The 23581-nt window shown below is 43.0% G+C and overlaps 1 protein-coding gene across 1 annotated transcript in view; it reads left to right on the top strand.

The window, feature by feature from the left end:
- The window catches only part of RCL1 (RNA terminal phosphate cyclase like 1), a 106058-nt gene extending 83784 nt beyond the window's left edge, over window positions 1-22274 (top strand). The window contains exons 7-9 of the mRNA XM_030193801.1: window positions 5741-5897; window positions 12820-12923; window positions 21974-22274. Of these exons, the coding sequence (XP_030049661.1) occupies window positions 5741-5897; window positions 12820-12923; window positions 21974-22124 (412 nt within the window). The 3' untranslated portion in view covers window positions 22125-22274. The remainder of the gene's footprint in view (window positions 1-5740; window positions 5898-12819; window positions 12924-21973) is intronic.
- Window positions 22275-23581: the final 1307 nt, after the last annotated feature.

Raw genomic sequence — 23581 nt, 5'->3', positions numbered from 1 at the left:
GGACTAGGTCTAGAATTTTTCCCCCTCTTTGTTGGTTCCTGAACCAGCTGATCTGTAAAGCAGTCCTTGATTCATCAAGGAATTTTACCCCAGTTTTTTAGCCTCCCTGATTTCTGATAACATTTCTGCATCTGTCTGTTCATCCTAGCCAGGAGGATGGTAGTACACTCCTATCGCTATCTTTTACCCCTTTACACATGGAATTTCTATCCATAGGGATTCCAATATGTGTTTTGTGCTCTTCAGAATACTACTAATCATTTCTATAGTGCTACTAGACGTATGCAGTGCTGTACACATTATATGCAGGTACTTTCTCTGTCCCTAGAGGTTTCACACTCTAAGTTTTGTACCTGGGGCAATGGAGGGTTAAGTGACTTGCCCAGGGTCACAAGGAGCTGCAGTGGGAATCGAACCTAGGTTGCCAGGATCAAAGCCCGCTGCACTAACGATTAGGCCACTCTCCCACTTTATTTGATTTCAAATGTGAGCCTGCTGCCGGCGTACACCGAGGTAAGAACTTTTAAATTACAGCCGGCACGCAGGAGGGCGAGGGGCAGGCGCAGGACTGCGAGAAGAGAGCGGCCAATGCAGGTCAGGCTGCCACTGATAGAGAGAGGGAGGGAGGCGCGGGGATCTGGATCTCCGAAGATAGGGGGGGCATGGGGGGAGGGAGGGAGGGGGGCCTGGAACTCGGAGGAGAGGGGTGAGGGGGCGATTCTCCATTGATTGAATCCTCACCTCCAACCTTCTTTTGGTGGCTGGTGCTGGTTTCGCTTTCCTCTCATTGATCCACCCTCTGACGTCATCACGTTCCAATGGGAATTGTGTTACGAACCCAGGCATCGAGACGTAGAACGTTGGAGGTGCAAATTATTATATAGGATAAGAGTAGCCATACTGGGTCAGACCAATCAATGGTCCATCTAGCCCAGTATCCTGTTTTCCAAACAGTGGCCAAGCCAGGTCACAAGTACCTGTCAGAAACCCAAATCGTGGCAACACTCCGTACTACAAATCCCAGGCAAGCAGTTGCTTCCCACATCTGTCTCAATAGCAGACTATGGACATTTTCTCCAGGAATTTGTCCAAACCTTTTTAAAACCCAGATATACTAACTGATGTTACCACATCCTCCGGCAAAGAGTTCCAGAGCTTAACTATCAGTTGAGTGAAAAAATATTTCCTTCTATTTGTTTTAAAAGTATTTCAGTGTAACTTCCTCGAGTGTCCCCTAGTCTTTGTACTTTTGGAACGAGTTAAAAATCGATTTACTTCTACTCATTCTACACCACTCAGGATTTTGTAGACCTTAATCATATCTCTCCTCATCTGTGTCTTTTCCAAGCTGAAGAGCCCTAACCTCTTTAGCCTTTCCTCATATGAGAGGAGTTCATCCCTTTTATCATTTTGGTCACTCTTCTTTGAACCTTTTCTAATTCCGCTATATCTTTTTTGAGATACGGCAACCAGAACTGAACGCATTACTCAAGGTGTGGACGCACCATGGAGCGATACAAAGGCATTATAGTATTTTCGGTCTTATTCACAATCCCTTTCCTAATAATTCCAGTGTTTGCTGCGCCTATTTACTTCTTGCTCAGCAGTTGACAATGATAATTTGTAGTCTTGAAAATCTTTCTGCCCTTTATTTAAAGACACCTGGGCTACTGTGGTCTCTACTGCAACCTTTCTATTGGGATGCTCTACAAAATGACAAAATCTTTCTCTTGCCTTAACAATTCTGGAAGAAAATTTCAGATTTCAGGGGTTAACAAGGTAATCAATAGAAATAAAACATGAAAAAGAAAATAAGATACCTTTTTTATTGGACATAACTTAGTACTTTTCTTGATTAGCTTTCGAAGGTTGCCCTTCTTCGTCAGATCGGAAATAAGCAAATCTTGGTAGATGACAGTATATATAAGTGAGACATCAAAGCATTTCAGTGACAATCTGACAGGGTGGGGTGGAGGTGGATGGGTGAGAGAGGGAAAAGCATGGAGACAGGAGAGGGGTTAACAATAAATTCAGGATGTTTTTAGGATATGTACTTTTTTTAAAGCTTGCTTTGTAATATAATTTACTGATACGTTTTCACTTGTGGAGCCTGTTTTATATTTCACTTAAGCAGAAATTAAATAAATTCCAAATTAAGTTAAACTAAATAGTGCGCCTTCATCCTGCCAGAGGGCTGAGGGGAAGGAGTTAGTTGGGAGAGAGGCGATCCATGACCTTGTGGGGCAGAACAACAAAGGTTATAGAGACTGAAGCACCAGAGAGAGGCTCGGAAGGGGAAATGGCCAATCAGCTTGCTTCAGTTTACATATATTTAAGTACATAAGCATCGACATGCTGGGACAGACCAAGGGTCCATCGAGCCCAATACCCTGTCACCGACATTGGCCAAAAGAACAAGCAATTTGTCCCGCGCATCCTAGAAATAGTGTATTATTCCCTCGTCCATTCAATAAAATTCTATGGCCTTTTCCTCCAGGAAGCCGTCCAAACCCTTTTTTGACGTCCACTAAGTTAACTGCCTTAACCACTTTTTCCGGCAGCGAATTCCAGAGTTTAACTATACGTTGAGTAAAGAAAAATTTTCTCCGATTCGTTTTAAATTTACCACACTGCAGCTTCATCGAATGCCCCCTTGTCCTAGTATTTTTGGAAAGCGTAAACAGACGCTCCACATCGACCCGTTCCATTCCACTCATTATCCTATAGACCTCAATCATATCTCCCCTCAGCCGCCTTTTCTGCAAGCTGAAAAGCCCCAGCCTCTTCAGCCTTTCCATCCCGTGTATCATCTTTGTCGCCCTTCTCTGCACCTTTTCCAATTCCACTATCTTTTTTGAGGTGCGGCAACCAGAATTGAACACAATACTCGAGGTGCGGTCGCACCATGGAGTGATACAATGGCAGAATAATATCCTTATTTTTGTTTTCAATCACTTTCCTAATGATACCCAACATTCTATTTGCTTTCCTAGCCACAGCAGCACATTGAACAGAAGTTTTCAACATATCATCAGTGATGACACCTAGATCCCTTTCTTGGTCCATGACTCCCAATGCTGAACCTTGCATGACGTAGTTATAGTTTGGGTTCCTCTTTCCCACATGCAACACTTTGCACTTGTTCACATTAAACGTCATCTGCCACTTAGATGCCCAGTCTCCCAGTCTCGTAAGGTCCTCTTGTACTTTTTCACAATCTTCCCGCGATTTGACGACTTTGAATAACTTTGTGTCATTGGCAAATTTGATTACCTCATTAGTTACCCCCATCTCTAGGTCATTTATAAATATTTTAAAAAGCAGAGGTCCCAGCATAGATCCCTGAGGGACCTGTCAGCTGGTCCCTCATCCAAGGTCTGGCCTTGGTCAGCCCTGCTTAGCTTCCTCAGACGCACTGCCAACTGGACGGGTCCGCCACACTCTGGTCTTCACTTAACTCTTTATTCAGCTTCAGTCCTTACTGCCTGTATTGCTGCTCTTTCTATCCACAAAAGCACACCAACGGCAAAACTTCTTATAAATGAAAGTTTATTTGAGCAATTCATAGCAGTACTGCTTACAACTTCACAGTGGAACTTCTTTCTCCCCTCAGTCCCACACACAGCTGGCAGAAGTTTTACTGTGCCTTTACTTTTCAGGCACTGTTTCAAAACTCTCAGCAGTTAATGTGCTTCTAAACCTTTACAATGTCAGTATATTTCTTCACATAGTCACAGTTCATCAAACCAGCCAATCTCTTGCATTTCTTCTACTCTGGTGCTTAATCTCTGCAACACTCCTTTCTATTCTCTGAGGCAGATTACCTGCACATCTTTCCCACAGGGATTTCCTCCATCGCCTCAACCTGCTTTCTTCAGTCTTCCACAACTGACTCAGCGTGGCCACTAGGAAACCTCTCTTTACATTCTCCTCAGTTTGCGCCAGGGCTGCAATCTCCATACCTTTCCTCCTCCAGCTCCTCAGGTATCTCCATTTTATCATAATCCCTAGTCACCTCCTCCCCTGGCTCTCCCACCTGTTCCTCATCACGGTCATCAGAAATCATTTCCCAATCCCCGCCTCCCAGCTCCTGTGTGACTTGCCTAGGAAGAGAGGATTCTTGGGACTGGTAGTTCCTCACCCTCCTCAATACTTGGGCTGGTCTCTCAGCCACTAGGGGGCGAACCCTCAGTGTACTGGGAACTTGATAATGAAACTTTCTCTTTCTTCAACCTCCTACCGGCTTGAGCCCCTGTTCCCGTATTCTTTTGTCCAACTTTCCCCTTCCCTTCCCACTAACTACCCTTCTCCATTGCGAATATTGACCTTTTAATCCTACTCTCTGTTTCCTATCTTTCAACCAGTGTTTAATCCACAGTAAGACACTACCTCCGATCCCATGTCCCTTTAATTTCCTCTGTAGTCTTTCATGAGGGACTCGGTACTAATTTGCTATTTTTTTGCCTGGTTTTTATTATTTTTATTTATGGAAATTGAATCTACTACAGTCTCTTTTTCATACTCACTATCAGTAAACCCTGTCTTCCCTGTCTGGGCGATATCCTTGCAAGATACCTTATTCCGAACCGTACGCTTCTGTGTGACTGTCAGCCTTCCCCCCGTTCCTAGTTTTAAAGCTGCTCTATCTCTTTTTTAAATGTTGATGTCAGCAGCCCGGTCCCATCCCGGTTAAGGTGGAGCCCATGCTGCAGAATCATGGAAGCAAATGAGATGTAGAGAAAGGTATGAAATGATAAAACTGTCCTGAGGACATGTGCAGAACTGTAAATTGTAGTTCATATTTTGTATTAATTGGTTTACTATTCCAGCTTGTGTGCTTTTGTTTATCTCTGTGGTGTATGGAAGGGTATGGAGTCCAGGTGTGCGGATGTTATAATGCCGTTGTATCGGTCCATGGTGCGACCGCACCTGGAGTATTGTGTTCAGTACTGGTCTCCGTATCTCAAAAAAGATATAGTAGAATTGGAAAAGGTACAGCGAAGGGCGACGAAAATGATAGTGGGGATGGGACGACTTTCCTATGAAGAGAGGCTGAGAAGGCTAGGGCTTTTCAGCTTGGAGAAGAGACGGCTGAGGGGAGATATGATAGAAGTGTATAAAATAATGAGTGGAATGGATCGGGTGGATGTGAAGCGACTGTTCACGCTATCCAAAAATACTAGGACTAGAGGGCATGAGTTGAAGCTACAGTGTGGTAAATTTAAAACGAATCGGAGAAAATTTTTCTTCACCCAACGTGTAATTAGACTCTGGAATTCGTTGCCGGAGAACGTGGTACGGGCGGTTAGCTTGACGGAGTTTAAAAAGGGGTTAGATAGATTCCTAAAGGACAAGTCCATAGACCGCTATTAAATGGACTTGGAAAAATTCCGCATTTTTAGGTATAACTTGTCTGGAATGTTTTTACGTTTAGGGAGCGTGCCAGGTGCCCTTGACCTGGATTGGCCACTGTCGGTGACAGGATGCTGGGCTAGATGGACCTTTGGTCTTTCCCAGTATGGCACTACTTATGTACTTATGTACTTATGTAAGTGAAGCTTTCTCATCTCCTCAAATAACAGAAAACCCAGTGCTCTAACATTTTTAAAGCCTAAGAAATACAAGACAGAGGTAGAATGTTATTAAAAAGAAATATTCAGATAGCCAAGTGTGTTTCTTTTCCCATTTGCTTCTGGATCAAGTAGTGTTTCTTTACCTTGCCCTCTCCTCTCATGCTTAGATCTCCAGGGTTTGGATTGTCACTTGTAGCAGAGACCACTGAAGGCAGTTTCCTCGGTGCCGAACTTGCATCTAATCCACAAGGCCAAGGCACCGCTGTGCTCCCAGAGGATCTGGGCAAGAACTGTGCAAAGCTTCTCCTTGAAGAAATCTATAGGGTGAGCAATGTAAGAATTCATGTTTGGCTCCCACTTTTGTCTTTTCTGCCCTGCAAGACATAGTTACTGACGGCTTCCCATGTGTGATTTTCAGGGAAAGAGAGAGAGTGCCCTGTGCCCCCCATTTTTTCCCAGCAGGATTGTAGGACCTGACACAAAATGAAATGATTTGAAAATGTAAATCAAAGTCAGGCTCTTGTTGTACAGTATTCAGTATGATCCAGAAGAGAGAGGGGTAATTTTCTAACTCCTCATATCACATGGGGGGTACCCTGTAGTCAGGCAGTAGGATTGTCACCTTCCAGCGCATCCATTTGCAGATTCAAAACAGACTATAACCACACGTGTATATCGGTCTCATAGCATATGCAGCAGTAGGGTGGCCACAGTACTGTCTGTGTATTTCAAGGGCAGTGTGAGATTGCAGCCAGTGTACTGCATGCTTTGTGGCAGGTGCTCTGGGAATTGCAAAGGACACAGGTGGTAGGCAGTAGGAGGAGACATGGGAGGGGAGTGAAAGAGTAAATGAGAAAATCAGTGGTGATGGTGTAAGTGGATTGGTTAAGGAGCCTGGAGAGTTAGGATTGGCTGGGCAGGGGATAAGAGAGAATCAGCTTTGTGTGTGTGTGTGTGCTAGAGAGCTGCACGGGAACGGGATTCCTACAGGGATGGAAGCAGGTCCTGCGGGGTTCTCGCAGGGATGGAAGCAGTTCTGCGGGGTTCCCGCAGGAACGGAAGCAGGTCCATGGTGGTGGATGCCGCTCTCAAGAGAGCCAAGAGTACTAGGGATTATGCTTTGGCTCTCCCAGGCAGAGAAGCTAGAACCTTGGACTCTTTTGGGAGGAAAATGTATCAGGCTGCGATGCTCATCACCCATATTCAATCATACCAGCTGTTCATGGGGGTCTACTTGCGTAACTCGGTGAGGCAGCTGTCTGGCTTGGTTGATGCACTCCCTCCGGAGCACGCTGAGCCTTTTCGCCACCTGGTCAAGCAGCAGAAGGTGTGTCGCAAGTTCTTGGCCAGGGGCAATTACGACACTTTTGACATGGCACCCAGAATCTCTGCCCATGGTATAGCAATGCACAGACTCTCATGGCTGTGCTTTTCTGACCTGGGCCATTCGGTTCAGCAGAAGATGGCGAATGCCCAGTGTGTGGGGGGGGGGGGGTATAATCTTTTTGGAGAGAAGGTAGAACTAGTTGACCAGATCAAGAAGCATACCGATACTATGTCGTCCTTCTCCTGCCGAGCACCTTCTGCTACCACCTCCTCATCCAGGAGGTGTTTTGGTGGGTCCCAGAGTACTACTTACATCTATTCTAGGCGTAGGTATGCTCCGTTGGCTCGCCAGCCTGCTCAGGCTACACCCCAGGGTGCTCGTTCTTGTCTATAGCGTGCACCTAAGGCCCCTGCTGCTGTCCAGCAAAAGCAAGGGACGAGCTTTTGACTGGCTCCAACAGAGCATAGCCACCATAAGAGTGTCCATTCCGGACGACTTACCGGTTGGGGGGAGGTTACAATTTTTTCACCAAAGGTGGCCTCTCATAACCTCCGACCAGTGGGTTCTTCAGATAGTCTGGTTAGGATACATGCTCAATCTGACGTCCAAACCTCCAAATTGTCCACCGAGGGCTCATATATTCATCTCTCAACACAAGCAGGTACTTGCAGAGTAACTCTTCACCCTTCTAAAGGCCCATGCGGTCAAACCCGTTCCACCAGGGCAAGAAGGGCAGGGATTCTATTCCAGGTACTTGTGCAGAAAAAGACAGGGGGCATGTGTCCCATCCTAGACCTGAGGGCCCTGAACAAATTCCTGGTCCGAGAAAAGTTCAGGATGGTATTCCTGGTCATCCTTCTTCCCATGATTCAGACAAATGATTGGCTATGCTCTCTGGACTTGAAGGAAGCTCACAAGAAGTATCTTCGTTTTCGGCTGGGAACACATCACGTTCAGTACCGCACGTTGCCTTTTGGCCTCACGTCAGCTCCCAGGGTGTTTACCAAATGTCTAGCAGTAGTTGCAGCATCGCTATGCATACTGGGAGTGCATGTATTCCCTTTTCTGGATGATTGGCTGGTGAAGAGTATTCAGGTGCTCGAGCTTCTAGGGTTCGTAATAAACTACCCCAAGTGTCATCTCTCCCCTATCCAGCAATTGGAGTTCATAGGAGCCCTGCTCGATACACGGACTGTTCGAGCCTATCTCCCGGAGACTCGTGTGGACAACCTTCTGTCTCTCGTGTCCAAGGTTCAGACATCGCAGCAAGTCACAGCTCGGCAGATGTTGAGGTTGTTGGGCCACATGGCTTCCACAGTATATGTTACACCCATGGCATGTCTTCACATGAGATCTGCTCAATGGACCCCTGGCTTCTCAGTGGTATCAAGGCAAGGGGAGCCTAGAAGATGTCATCCGAGAGTCCCCCGAGCTGATACGCTCTCTTCAGTGGTGTACAATTTGATCCAATCTGACTTTGGGACTTCCATTTCAAATTCCTCAGCCACAAAAATGCTGACAACGGATGCATCTCTCCTGGGGTGGGGGGCTCATGTAGATAGGCTTCACACTCAGAGAGCCTGGTCCCCCCAGGAAACAGATCTTTAGATCAACCTCTTGGAGCTCCGAGCAATCTGGAATGCTCTAAAGGCTGTACAACCAAATTATTTTAATTCAAATAGGTTGCGATGTATTACACCAACAAGCAGGGGGGCACCAGATCTCGCCCTCTGTGTCAGAAAGCTGTCCAGATGTGGCTCTGGGCACGCCGTCACGTCATGTTTCTACAAGCCACTTATCTGGCAGGCATAAGCAGCAGTCTGGCCGACAGACTGAACAGAATAATGCAACCTCACGAGTGGTCCCTGAATATGGGCGTAGCCCGCAAGATCTTCCGAGCGTGAGGCACCCCCTCGGTGGATCTATTTGCCACTCAAATCAATCACAAGGTCCCTCAATTCTGTTCAGGGCTTCAGGCCCATGACAGACTAGCGTCAGATGCCTTTCTCCTACATTGGGGAACAGGCCTTCTGCATGCATATCCTCTGATACCTCTGGTGAGAAAGACTTTGTTGAAACTCAAGCAAGACCGCAGAACCATGATTCTGATTGCGCCCTACTGGCCGCGTCAGATATGGTTCCCTCTTCTTCTAGAATTGTCCTCCGAAGAATTATGGAGATTGGAGTGTTTCCTGACCCTCATCACTCAAAACGAGGGGTCGCTTCTATATTCCAGTCTCTGGCTTTCACAGCCTGGATGTTGAGAGCCTAGAATTTGCTTCCTTAGGTCTTTCTGAGGGTGTCTCCTGGGTCTTGCTGGCTTCTAGGAAAGATTCCACCAAGAGGTGTTGCTCTTTTAAATGAAGGAATGAAGACTGTTGGTTTTGGATAAAATGTTTAGTAGTATACATTCTTTGGTATTCTGGTATATTCTGTATTATTAGTTCTGCTGCCTAAGATCATGGAGTAGTTAGTGCAGTGGACTGAGAACCTGGGGAACTGGATATGAATCCCACTGCAGCTCCTTGTGACTCTGGGTGAGTCACTTAACCCTCCGTTGCTTCAGGTGCATAAACTTAGACTTTGAGCCCACTAGGGACACAGAAAGTGAGCCCACTAGGGACAGAGAAAGTACCTGCATATAATAAATGTGAACAGCTTTGATTGTGCCATAGAAAGGCGCTGTATGAAATCCCATTACCCTTTACCCTTGGCATTTTTAATTTTGCCAGACCTCATTTGAAGCCTCTGTTTGCCACTGCTGGGGTGACACATCCCCTGCCTCACCCTGAACCTGGTGGGATTGGTTAGATGGAGTGTAAAGTGGGTAGGCCTAGTTAGATACCATGTTGCTCACCAGAATCTACCATCACCACTTGATACTCCAGGTAATAGCGGGATGGGAAAGGTTGAGGAGTGGGTTTGGGTGGGGGAGGGGGGTTAAATATTACTAACTTGTAAAAAAGGCCCGTTTCTGACAGAAATGAAATGGGCGCTAGCAACGTTTTCCTCTGATTGTGTATGTTTGAGAGAGAGAGTGTGTGTGTGAGATGGAGTGTGTGTGTGTTTGTGTGAGAGACAGAGTGTCTGTGTGTGTGAGACTGTGTGTGTGTGACAGAGAGATAGAGTGTGATAGACAGTGTGTCAGAGAGAGTGTATATGAGAGACAGTGAGTGTGCCCTCCCTCTCCCCTGCCCCCCCTCCAGCCATCCACGTCCAGCGACCCTCCTCTACCCCTGCCCCCCCTACAACCACTCATGTCCAGCAACCCTCCACTCCCCCTGCCCCCCTCCAGCCACCCATGTCCAGCAATACCCCCCCCCCCCCCCCACACGCATCAAATCCCCTCGCCACCCGCAGCTGCCACTGGTAACGCTGTCCGGCTGGCTGCTGCTTCTCCTGTTGAGCAGCAGTGGCCGCTACAAAAAGAAAAAAAGCAGTAAATGTTTTTAAACCTGAAACGCGGCACCGTAGAAAGCCATCAGGCATTGGCTGTCGGCTCTGCAGCCGCTCCTCCTCTCACGTCGCTGCGCTCCTCCGGGGTCTTACTCCAGGGGCAGTGACGTGGAGGCGAGAGGAGGAGCGGCTGCAGAGCCGACAGCCAAAGCCTGATAGCGGACTACGGTGCCGCGTTTCAGGTTTAAAAACATTTATTGCTTTTTTTCTTTTTGTAGCGGCCGCTGCTGCTAAACAGGAGAAGCAGCAGCAGCCGGACAGCGTTACCAGTGGCAGCTACGGGTGGTGAGGGGGTTGATGTTCTTGGGGGGGGGGGGGGGGGGGGGTTTGATGTGCCAGGAGGGGGCTTGGATGATGCGCTGAGGGGGTGTTTGAGCGGCGCACTCACAGCTGATTCCCAGGCAAGTTGCTCCGCGTGTTTCCTTACTCCTCCCCCTGCCTGAGAATCAGCTGTAAGTGACGTCAGCCTGGCTACGGAGCCTAGCTCAGCAACTCCAGGAGCCACGGACACAGGCAGCTTCTTTAGAACGTTGGTGGTGAGAATTATTATATAGGATAGTTTAGCTAGTTTTATCTTATTTGGTGCAGTTACTTTGGTTGCCAGTACAGGCATGAATTGTTTTTAAGCTTTTCAGCTTTGTATTTTTGATAATGGTGAAGTGCCTGCATATATGGTAGGCTTAATTAGATTATCTTCTAGGAATGTCTTTCCAGGTGTTTTCTAATCTTACAATATCTGGATCCAAAAAGGATGGTGTATAAAAAGGTTTTCGCTTAGTACATTTGCATATTTGGCAGCTAACCATTAGAATAATTTACTAATCAATATTAGAAGACAATCTGATTATAAGGTTTTTTGAAAGATATTGAAAACATTCTTATTTAGAAAGTGTTTAAATACATAGTGATTGGTTTGTATAATGTATATGGTTTTTCATTACTTTGTATAATTCCTGGAGTTGTTCCAGATTTTCTTAATCTGAGGCATACTGAACCTTGACAGTATCTGTGGGATGGAAGTGTCATGTAAAGTATGTTTGCAATATTGTTCAAGAAAATTGAACAGAGTTACTTGATTTGGGGGGGGGGGGGGGGGAGGGCAGGGTTAAATGCTTCTAAACAAAAATACAGCGTTGTCACTGTTTAAACATGTATTTTAGCTTCTTTTTGTGCAATATGTTGTAATCTCTTGTGAAGTTGTTCGATTGTGTGAATATCAGTCTTCATTTAAAAAAAAAATCTTCAATAAACTTGATACTCCACCTTCCATAAGATCACATCAATGTAGTACAATAAAATAGCACTTATGTCAGTGGTTCCTAAACCTGGCCCTGGAGGCAACCCAACTAGTCAGGTTTTCAGTTTATCCACAATGCATGCAGATCTCTCTTATGAATATTCATTATGGATATCCTGAAAACCTGACTGTCATGGGGTGCCTCCAGGACTAGGGGAACCATTGACTTACATTAGATATATTCATACAATGGCTATAACTGTAGCACAGACTAGTATGTTCAGGGTTCCCATATGCAAGTGAAGTTTGGGGTTCGGCAAGAAGAGATTCTTCAGGACCCTTAGCTGGAAGGTGGGGTGAGAAAAAACTTGGTGGTTGCTGCTGTAGTTGGATTCATTACAGGTATAAAAAGCCATGCTGTTCTGGCCCAGTGATCTCCAGCACACCATTTTTCAGGATAGCCATAATGAATTTGTTTAAATAGATCTCTGTCCACTGTTTCCACCATATACAGACCTAGCTCATGGTTATTCATTGTGGATATCATGAAGGGTAGGCTGGCTAGGCACTGCCATGGGGACTGGGTTGGGGATCACTGTCTAGTCCCCACTAGCTTAGACGTTTTGTTGTCCAGGCAGCATTCCTATGAGGGTGGGAAGGGAGAAGGAGGCAGAGAAAGACCAAATGAGATTTTCAATATTCACTGCTGGTAGTACATAGCACGATAGCTGCATTAACTGTCTGTTAAAATGAATCTGTACTAATGGCCATCTCTCCTAATGAGCACCAAAAGGGGGAAAGAATGTATCCTAAACTACACAAGATAGGGGTTATTTGGTCAACAGAGGTTAATTTTTATGTGAGGGTTAAACCACTTTTCTAGGGAGAAGGGGGGAGGGATTCCAGCATTGAGTTCAGTGATCAGCAATTTTTTTTCCTATTGTTATTAATTGAATAACAGAGTTAATTTCCAGGGGGTAGTGTGCAGGGGCATCACCTCGTCCACCCTGCTGAATTTTTCAGGTTTCTCAAACAGTCCAGCTTACAACAACATTTGTACAATTACAAAATCTTTCATTATCTTTTGACCCTTGAAATGTGCATGTTGTGTGATTTCTGCTGTTGGTAGCCTGCACCACCTCTCTCTTTTTTTTTTTTTCCTTTATTTTCTTTTTCATCTGGTTTGTACAAGGATTAATGATTGAAAAAAAATGTGTGTTTTACAGGGAGGTTGTGTGGATTCAGTAAATCAGAGCTTAGTTCTGCTCCTCATGACCCTTGGACAGCAGGATGTTTCTAAAGTCCTGCTTGGACCGTTGTCTCCATACACGTAAGTGATTTTCTTAAAGTATAAACATCTTCCTGCATTTGTGTTCAAGTAAAAACTGGAAAAGAAATGGTTGAATGGACATTGAGTGTGTAAGAGAGATTGTACTTGAATGTTTATTTGGCATGAGTTGTCGCTCACCAAATGTGATGAAGTTTGATTTGACTGTTGGACAATAAATGTGTTACCTAACAACACAATAATGTTCCCATTACATTACATACTTACATTTTATAGTGAAGTAAAAGGTACAAATTGTAAATTTGTTTAAGGTTATCAATAGAAATCAAACAAAATAAAACATGGAAAAGAAAATAAGATGATACCTTTTTTATTGAACATAACTTAATACATTTCTTGATTAGCTTTCGAAGGTTGCCCTTCTTCCTCAGATCGGAAATTTGTTTAAGAAATTGATCAACAAATGTAACTTTTTTTCCTTCAGTTTTCTTAATAGCTGTGGCTCCTGTCCACCACCTAATTGAGAAATTAGTGTTTTGGGGTTTTTTGTTTACTAAATTGGAAAATGATGTTCAGTTGTTTGTATGAAAAATATTTAGAAAAATGAGCATAACACGATAGTAACTGTCACCAGTGTAATGAGCTCATCGTGAAGCACAGCCAATAATTTTTGCCCATTGCTGTGTGGCAAGCCTTAATGGCATTGTTGTATGCTGATAGTGCAGTTAATCATGAGCGGGACGAGAGAATATCCTAGTCATAGTCACTTTACCCTGAACTATATGCAATACAATAGATATCACCTAGTAAAGGTGCAAAGTTTAAAAAATAAATACACATAGACACATTCACTATCACATTGTCAACCCTTCAGTACATATGCACATTTTATTTTTTCATTTAATATGAGAATAATGTTGCTCCAAGCTGCCTTGACAGCAGGACAAAGGGCATAGATCTAATCCATTCACCAAAGGTTGCTCTTAGCCGTAACTAGTTAAAATTACATCCTGGAATAATCTTGGTGCAAGTTAATTTTTCACCAAAGTTAAAGAAGGCTCTTGGGGGAGGGTAGGGTGATTTTTCTTTTTCTTTTTTTTTATAAAGCATTTTCTGCATGTAAAGCACATGTTACGTGCTGGGAAATGGGCTGTTAAAAAAGTGCACCTGGGTATATACATGTAAAAGTAGATGCACCTGAAGATAAACTTAGGAATATAAGCTTTGTCATACTGGGACAGACCGAAGGTTCCATCAAGCCCAGTATCCTGTTTCCAAAAGTGGCCAATCCAGGTTACAAGTACCTGGCAAGATCCCAAAATAGTGCATTACATTTTATGCTGCTTATCCTAGAAATAAAACAGTGCATTTTCCCCAAATCCATCTTAATGGCGAGTTGAAGTAGGACTTGAACCAGGGTCCCTTAGTTCATAGTCCACTGCACTAGCCACTAGGCTACTCCTTTGTCTTGTTTTTATGTGGACTGTGCATAGGCATTCATGGGGGTGGGGCTGCCATGGGGCCATATATTTTATACAATTGATGAGTCCTTACAGAAATTTACACCTTTGGAGCAAGTATAAATTTGTATATGAGGATTTGTGCACTACCGGGGCTGATTCCAGGTGCCAGATTTATAAAGGCACATAGGTGCCTCTGTTGTCTTTATAAAATATCTACAGCTTGTCACACTACAATTCAGAAACATTTAGATCAGATAATATGCCATCATATATCTAGAGCAGGGGTTTTCAACCTAGTCCTCGGGACACACCTAGCCAGTTAGGCTTTCAGGATACCCACAATGAATATGCATGAGATAGATCTGCATGTCCTACCTCCACGGTATGCAAACTTATCTCATGCATATTCATTGTGGGTATCCTGAAAGCCTAACTGGCTAGGTGTGTCCCGAGGACTGGGTTGATCACCCCTGATCTAAAGATTCATTAAAGATTATACATGCGCTTTGGTGGTGGTAATCATCAGCCATTTTATTTTTTAAAAAATTATATAACCCACTGTACCTTAAAAATTCTAGGTGGGCTACAGGAAAAGTCTTTTAAAAAAATTTTTCATCTTTTGTTCAAAACATATATTTTGTTGATTTAATCATGAATTGATAGTGAGTGTGACTGTTGGATAGACTGGATGGACCGTTCAGATCTTTATCTGCCGTCACTTACTATGTTAGGTTTTTTTCTATATGAAAATAAATCACATGTGCATTCCACCATCAAAACAATAAGTGAAAACCCCAAAATCAAAAATAATGCTTATCTTAAAATCTGAATATATCCAAATGATACCTGGAACAATACTGTGTTTTGAGCTGATGCTCTGCTTCAGGCACTCACTTCATGTATTAATCTCAATAGAGCTTCAAAAATCAATGTTCTGCAGTCCTTTACCATGTCTAAACAACATTGTGAAAAAGAAATGGTGACAAGGAAGTTTAAATATAAACATCTCAACAGCATACTCCAATCAGTTTCAAACACTCCAACTCATCCAGACAAAATTGGGCTGTCAATTACAATAGCAAAAACTGATCAAATTAAAATGATCCATTCTCTTCATTCAGTCCATGAGATTGCATAGATGCCTGTGACAGAACAGTATGTTTTAAGGCTGTAACACTGCCTTCATTATTTCCTGAAGTGTATTTCTCTAGTTTGACCAGCAAGTGGTGCATGTTTATGTTTTGAAGCTGCTGCAGAACCAAGGCTGTTTTCTTTGTTTATGCCTTTTGGAAAGGCAGTCTGCAATATACTTTCAAAGATTATTATTCTGGGCTCTAATTGGCCCAGAGAGCTCATTTTCATTTGGAATGTACTGGCTTTTGCCCTAGTCTTAGCCAGGGAGAAGAGAGAGACAAATCTCTTTGTTGAGGCCCTGTAATCAGTTATATTTGATAATCTGTGAGCAGGATATTTCCTGATCTCCCCAGTTACTTTTTAGAAAGTAACCAAATCTTTAGTTTGAGTTATAATTGATCCGTATTTCAGTTACCTGTTATTGTTTGCTGATTGTACTTTTTCTGTTCATTGTTCAATATTTTTAAGACAATAAACAATTTTCAGTTTATTGCCTCTGCCTGTCAGGACTGATAATCCTGGTGGTTTGTGTGTTGGGTCTGTGAGTACTTTCTGGGAACTGTGGGACCGCTGGGAGTGTGGCCCCAGTAATCTAGAAATCACTGGGGATAATTTGAGAGCGAGAGACTCGCCCAGAGGCAGTAGTGACCCAGTTGGTGGGCGGAGGGTGCTAGTGTAGAGTACAATCGACAGGTGCAGGCGGACCTGAGCTGTGTTGGAAATAGACCCTCTAAGTGGCTGAGAGTTAACCGAATGTCAAAGTAGAGATCCAGCAATGTTCTCTTACATTCAAATATTTTTTCACTCAATGAATAGTTAAGGTCCGGAACTCTTTGCCGGAAGGTGTGGTAAAAGTGGTTAGCGTATCTGGGTTTAAAACAGGTTTGGACAAGTTCCTGGAGGAAAAGTCAATATTTTGCTATTGAGACAGACATGGAGAAGCAACTGCTTGCCCTGGGATTTGTAGCATGGAATGTCATGATTTGGGTTTCTGCCAGGTACTTGTGACCTGGCCACTGTTGGAAACAGAATACTGGGCTAGATGGACCATTGGTCTGACCCAGTATGGCTACTCTTAATGTTCTTATGTTCCCAGTTTCTTCCCATCTCATTCAGCAGGACAAAATCAGGGACTTTCACTTCAAATCCAGAAGGTCATTTGCCCTCCAACCAGTCCAATGAGACACCAAAAGAGCAAATAGTAATCCTGTCCTCAAACGGCTCTTGAACTCATTAAGTCGCAGACAGATTGAATGTTCTTATTCTGCCTTCATTTGTCCATGTCCATTGGTTTACAGTAGCATAAATAACATAGAATGAATCACAATTTGTATTATGATTATCTTTAATAACATAATTATTCGGTAGTGAATGCCAGTGGATTCTTTCCAGAGCTGCAGGGTCTACATCAGTTGTGTCCATAGAGGTTTTTCTGGTCAGACTGGATTTGTTTAAAAACTAAATATTCTCCCAGGTTTTTTCAGTAGAGATTGCTATCAAATAATTGTTTTTAAAGCTCTTGTATAAATCTTGAATTAGTTTCTAAATACATGATGGTCCATTATCTGATTTAAATTTTTCCGAATTGTAGTGAGGATATTTTGTAGATTGTAGAGCAAATTACCTCACAAGAGGCAATTTCTTTATTTTGATAAGCCTAAATAAAATAAGCACTTTTTTCAACTTTGACACAGGCGTTCTATTATAAAATGACCCCCCTTCATATGTATATGGGGGGGAGGGTTATAGTATATGTTCTGCCCCCATATTCATGGAGGCAGTTTGTGTATTTTTTATATGTGCAAACTCTGTGTATATAAGGTCCTATAGAGGATTAGAATACCATGCATATTGAGCAGAACAAAGATTATGAACTGTCCTTTTTCGGTTATCATGGTACCGGTGCTGTGTGCATGAAAGGTACAGTACTGTGATAACTGAAGAATGGTGGTGCCATCACAAAAATTGGAGATTTTGCTCCTTTACACCTTGTGAAACAGTCTTCTGACATTCATGTCTAGTTTTGATGGGAGCAGACGCAGCAAGTGCCATGGTGACTTCACATCACGGGGATTTTCAGTGTCTCCCTGTATTCTTGCAACATACACTATTAAACTTTTCTAATGTCTGACTCCTGTGCTAATTAGATGGTTGTGGCAGGAAAGATTTGGAGGCTAATAATTGTTAAAGCTTCGTACCTCAGGGAATGCTAAAGAGCTTTGCCCAAGATGACTGCTTAGCGTCTGAGCTCCTGATGGAATCTCCTAGAAATTGTATTCCTCGAGCAGATCATTGAATTCTCTTGCAGTTTTTAGGCTAATGTATTGCTAGCATGACAACGGTTAAGCCTGATAAGCTGGACTTCAATGCATCAAGCCTACAAGGAGTTAAATGGCCCAAGCAGGATCTGCTCTCCTTAGTCAAATCAGTGAGCCCAGAGAACAAGAAATGATCTAGCATATGGTATTGGCAAAGTTAGTCTAGATGAAAAATGTACTGAAGCAAAAGTGTGATGCACTAACATATGTGCCAAGAAATTGCCACTTTACAAATACAGTTTACTACACTCTTTACCAAGACAACAGAATTGGAATATGGCTTCAGCCTCCCTGATGCACTCCATTAAAACTTCCACAATATTGGAACAGAACCTGGAAGATCTAAACAGTAAGTTGCAGAGGAATAGCATAAGACTTTTGGGCTTACCAGAGGGATCTGAGGATGCAGATGAAACCTCCTTTTTTGCAGATATATTTGCCATATCTTCTGGATCTTCAGTTGGAGCAGCCTCTGGAAATTGAGAGAATTTACCTCGTTCCCTCCTGTAGAGTTCACAGTACATATCTGTGGCCTTTAGTAATACAAATTCTGAGGTATCCCTGAGTTTTAACAAATACTACTGCGAGCTACGTTGAAGGCCACACCTCTCCTCTTTGTGCCAAATTTAAATAAAAGTATATGCAGTGTGCTGACACAAACAGTTGTTGACCTTGTGACACCCCTTTAAGCTGGGGGCCCGATATGGACTTTTTCCCCCATGCAGATGCAGGTGGATTATTCATAACACGATCTGAAATTTTGAGGCGCCAACAAAGTTGCAGGAATACATTCAGGAGCTGCAAGGGGTTCCAGTCCAGTGAACTATTTGAGTAGAGTGGTTTTGCTGTGGCTGCAGATGTCTAGAAGCGAGTTAACCTTTGAAATGATTTATAAGACTCTCACAGAAATGTGATAATGGAGGCAAGTATCATTTTTTGAGATATGGCCATTGCTTATTTTTGAGTGGGAGGCACTCACTCCCCAAGGACTTATCAACTTGTTGTCTACATTGAATTGTTCGAATGCTTGTTTATCAGTTCCTGTTTGGGTTATGGGGTTGAGGTATGAATGCGTGCAGGCTGTGAGTTTATGTGTGGTGAATGTGGACTTAAGGGGGTTGCAGTCAATGGAAAGATGCTGTAGGAATTTGTTGTTTCAGTGCAGAACAGAGTATATGCTGGTGCTTGTCTGGGGGGGGGGGGGGTGGAGACAAAAATGCAGGTTATCTTTTCCATTGTCAGTCTAAATGTAGAGGAAGACCAACCAAGTCTTGCGTTTTGTACTCCGTTGTTAAAAGAGTTGGGCCTGGTAGACCCATAGAGATCGTAATACCCTAGTGGGAAAGAGTTTAGTTGCTCTTTACCACATGATTTTCCCAAGTCATCTTAATAATGGCTAAGCTGTTTTTGCTATATTCTCTGGCAACGAATTCCAGAGTTTAATTATACATTGAGTGAAGAAATATTTTCTCCGGATTGTTTTAAATTTACTACTTAGTAGCTTCATTGTGTGCTCCCTAGTCCTTTTATTTTTGGATTCACATCTACCCACTTGATTCCACTCAGTATTTTATAGACCTCTATCATATCTCCCCTCAGTATGATCTCAGTCTCTCAAATTTACTGCTAATGCTCACTGTAGTACTTGCAGTGTGCCAAAGAGAGCTTTCTTTTGGCGTTCATAAGATGTTACGTGTATGGGCAACTTATCCAGGTGTGTTTGAGAACTCCTTTTAATCGGGCCTATGGCAATCAACAATGGGAAATGTTTCGGTATTCTGCTATATTTTCTTGGTCTCAGAATTCATTTCTTGGAACTGACACCTCTGTGACCTTTGCTATTTTGTTTTTCTCTTTTACTACTCTGAGATGAGGTGTGAATGGTATACATGCACTGCTTAAAGAAATAGCTCTGGGGTAGTGCTAACCAATATTACTCTTGATTGAGTCATACCTGTTAATATAGCTGTTCAGTTTGACAATAATGTATGCGTGTCTCAGTCTCCGTAGAGTTATGGGATCCACAATCCTAGAGATTTGTGTTTGAGCATTTGACATAGATGTACATGTAAAAGAGATGGCGTGTAAAAAGTATATGCCTAAGTGTCTGTGAGAGAGAGACTGTAAAGTTTGGAAAGAAACAAGAGATTTTGTTTTTAGGAAACATTATACGGCATATTTTTAAGTACATAAGTAATGCCACACTGGGAAAAGACCAAGGGTCCATCGAGCCCAGCTTCCTGTCCACGACAGCGGCCAATCCAGGCCAAGGGCACTTAGACTTACAAAGTTCCATAGTAACCTATGGAACTTTATAAGTCTAAGTGCTTTGAAAATGTATGTGAATGTTGTATAAGATTCAGTATGTCAAAGCAGTTTACAAAGTCGAGTTCAGCAACCTGTGGTGTAATAAATAGCATTAGCCTTTTAAAAGTGGCTTTTATATGCAGACTTTTGCCAGATTTTAAACAAAGATTATCATTTGTGTGTTTTGTGTAAATTTGGGGGAGAGGGTAAATGCTTATACCTTTATGTAGGTTTGCACACACAAAAGGAGAGGCAGGTGCTATAACACCAGCAGGAAAACAAAATAGAACAGCACCAAGGATTCAAAGACCCAGAGGTAACTTGAACAAAGTTTATTCAATGTACAAATTTTGCAGTTTTCAAGTTGAATACATTTGTTCGTTACCTCTGGTTCCTTGGATTCTTGGTGTTCTGTTTTATTTTTACTCCCGATGAAGGTTTGTTCCAGCTAGATTTCCTATATTTGGGCAAGTTTTAATTCTGTGGCACTGTGAAACCAGCAGCGTTCTGACACAGACATCAGCCTTATTTTTGCCTGAGGGTAAATAAAAAGTGCCTCTATAATGGGATGAATTGTGTTTGTGAGCAGAGTTTGTTAGTTTGTTATTTGTACCCCGCGCTTTTCCACTCATGGCAGGCTCAGTGCGGCTTACATGGGGCAATGGAGGGTTAAGTGACTTGCCCAGAGTCACAAGGAGCTGCCTGTGCCTGTAGTGGGAATTGAACCCAGTTCCCCAGGACCAAAGTCCACCACTCTAACCACTAGGCCACTCCAATCCCTAGTGATGAAGGACATTTAATTGTCTCAATAGCTCCTAAACACTGCAAATAGTTGTTTTAGAACTGTACTGAAGAATGTCTGCAGAATATCTTCCAAAATTCTGCTTTTATTGCAGTTACGATTTGGGGTTCTCTGTGTGGTCATCTTCTAAAGACCAAAAGAATTTTGTGGTGAATCAAGTCTTAGGAAAAGAATAATCGGTAATGCCAGCTTCAGACATCTTTGACTTGTGGCGGCATCAGTTGTTCCAATAGAAGGACAGTGCTGGTGTTATGTTTTCAACCAGGGACGGGCTTTAATGAAAGGAAAGAGGGGCAGACGTGTCAGCGCCAAATGCCCAGGCCTACCCTACTTTACTTGGAAACTTGTCAGTTGCTTCTATGTTGTCACAAGCTCTTGGTAGACCATCAGAGACAACATTTTCACTGTATTCTAATAGAATCATTGAAATAAACCTTTACCCAGAAGTCTGGTAAAAACAAGCCCTTTTTCAAGGTTAAAACAGTGTGGTAGTTTTGTTTCATGGTGCTTTTATAGCCATAAAGAAAATATACACATTATCTTTGTCTATCTAGGCCCTGGCTGCTGTAGCTTATAAGCCACTGGCTTGTCCTCTTCCACTGGAGTTTGCAGTGGTGAGAGTTTCATAGAATTGCATCATATTCAGCTCAGGTATAAGGTCCCACTGCAGCTCCTTGTGACTCTGGGCAAGTCACTAACCCTCCATTGCCCCTGGTACAAAATAAGTACCTGAATATATGTAAACCGCTTTGAATGTAGTTCCAAAAAACCTCAGAAAGGCGGTATATCAAGTCCCATTTCCCTTTCCCCTATGCATATACAGAAACAGAATTCTAGAACACTGATCAAAGTCGGTCACTGAAAGTGTCTCATTGTGTTGCTCTGTTATATCACTTGCTGTATATGTCTATATCTGAAACATGCAGCTCTCTCATAGTCTGTTCCAGTGTTCATCGCGGGTCAAATTCATAACACAAATTGATGATTGGATTGTTAATCATGTAGCAACGTTTTATATAATTTGGGTTAATCCAGATTTTCTCCTTACTTTTCCCCTACCCTACCTAGGATTGAGTTTCTTCGGCATTTAAGAAATTTTTTCCAGATCATGTTTAAAATCGAAACCAAATCACATGAGGAAGAACTGAGAGGTGCAGAGAAGGTACTGATGACCTGCGTTGGCACTGGGTTTTCCAGCCTCGGCAAGACAATAAAATAAAAATACATCCATGAACTTTCTGAATTTGCTTGGTATTTTCAATTTTACACCAGTAGTGGTGTATATGCTTGTAAAGTGTTTTCTCTGACCGGATATTTTTTACTGTACTATTTTATTTTGGATATTTAAAAATTAAAAATCTTAAACCAAGACTTGTGTACGCCAGGATTTTATTCATGAATGTTGTGTTGCTTCTGAGATGGAATTTGTTATACAGCAAATTTTCTACATATGTACTGCAGGGATGTCTTTACTGAAGAAACTGGGAATTTCTGCAATTGCAAAAAGGATTCATGGTATTTTTCTAACATGTGCTTTTAATAGAAACAAAAGGGGAGGAAAAGATGATGCTCATACACCATTTCACTGTAATGTGCATGCTTGCTGTCAGCAATACTCAATAGACCTACATTTGCTTCCTGTCTGAAAGTGATGTTCTTTTTACCCTAAGTTTAAAGTAGCCTAATTCTATAGTGCCCTATTGACAGTAACTTTTTTTTTTTGTTTTGTCTAGTACTAGATGAATGATGGTACAACTGTTGAGCTACTATCGATCTCTGAGGCTTGTTTTGAGCTATAGTCCACCGGATGCACAGTCTGCTTAGAACCACTAAAAGTACAGTCATGGTATAACAACAAATAACATTATTTCCTTACCATCCAGCTAGACCGGTCCAGACTAGTGGGTTATGTCACCTTACCAGCAGATGGTAGCAGAGATTCTGTACTTTTCCAGCGACATCGCTAACATAAGGAATGGTGCAGCTTGGGAGAACTCGGCATTCTCCACCTCCAACAGATGGTGTGGTTGGACTGGTGCAGCAGGACAGAAGCCAGGCCTGACTCACTAAGCCAGAATCTACAATTCTGAGACAATCTGTGGCCAGTGCTCACAGGGATCGGTCCACTGATCTTCCTCCAGTTGATCTTAGAGATTCACTGCCCGCCATGCTCCAGAGCCTAGCTCACGGGTTTAGCTCTGGGTGCTTAGGCTGGCAGTGGTCCCACTGGGGGCTCCTGTTAGCAGGGGGGATCCAATTCCTTTTTGTTCTTGGCTGCCCCCACTCCCCGGTCACTCTGTAGGAAGACTTTCAAAAAAGAAAAAGGAAAGATCTACCTTTTTGCTGTAGGCTCCTTGGGAAAAAGAAAAAGAGAAACAAACACTTCTAAAGCCATTGGAGCTGAAGGGTAGTAGCAGCAGCATGGCAGAGCATGGAAACTCGGACAGGCGCAAGGGCAGCGGGGGGGGGGGGGGGGGCAGGGTGCTGAGAGAGGACCTGCTGAGAGAAAGAATACTTCACTAGTATATCTTACATGCTGGAAATTGCATTCAAACTTGGGGAAAAGGTAAACTTGGGGTTGAATACGTTATTTCGTTGTCTGTTTGTTTGGGTTTTTTTTGTTAAATTACTCGTTTAGTTTAGACAATAGTTTAACCTTTTAAGTCTCTGTTAAGG

Source organism: Microcaecilia unicolor, chromosome 2 (genome assembly GCF_901765095.1).
Source record: "Microcaecilia unicolor chromosome 2, aMicUni1.1, whole genome shotgun sequence".
Classification (NCBI taxonomy): domain Eukaryota; kingdom Metazoa; phylum Chordata; class Amphibia; order Gymnophiona; family Siphonopidae; genus Microcaecilia; species Microcaecilia unicolor.
The sequence above is the reverse complement of the archived record's forward strand: the minus strand, read 5'-3'. Positions and strand labels throughout refer to the sequence as shown.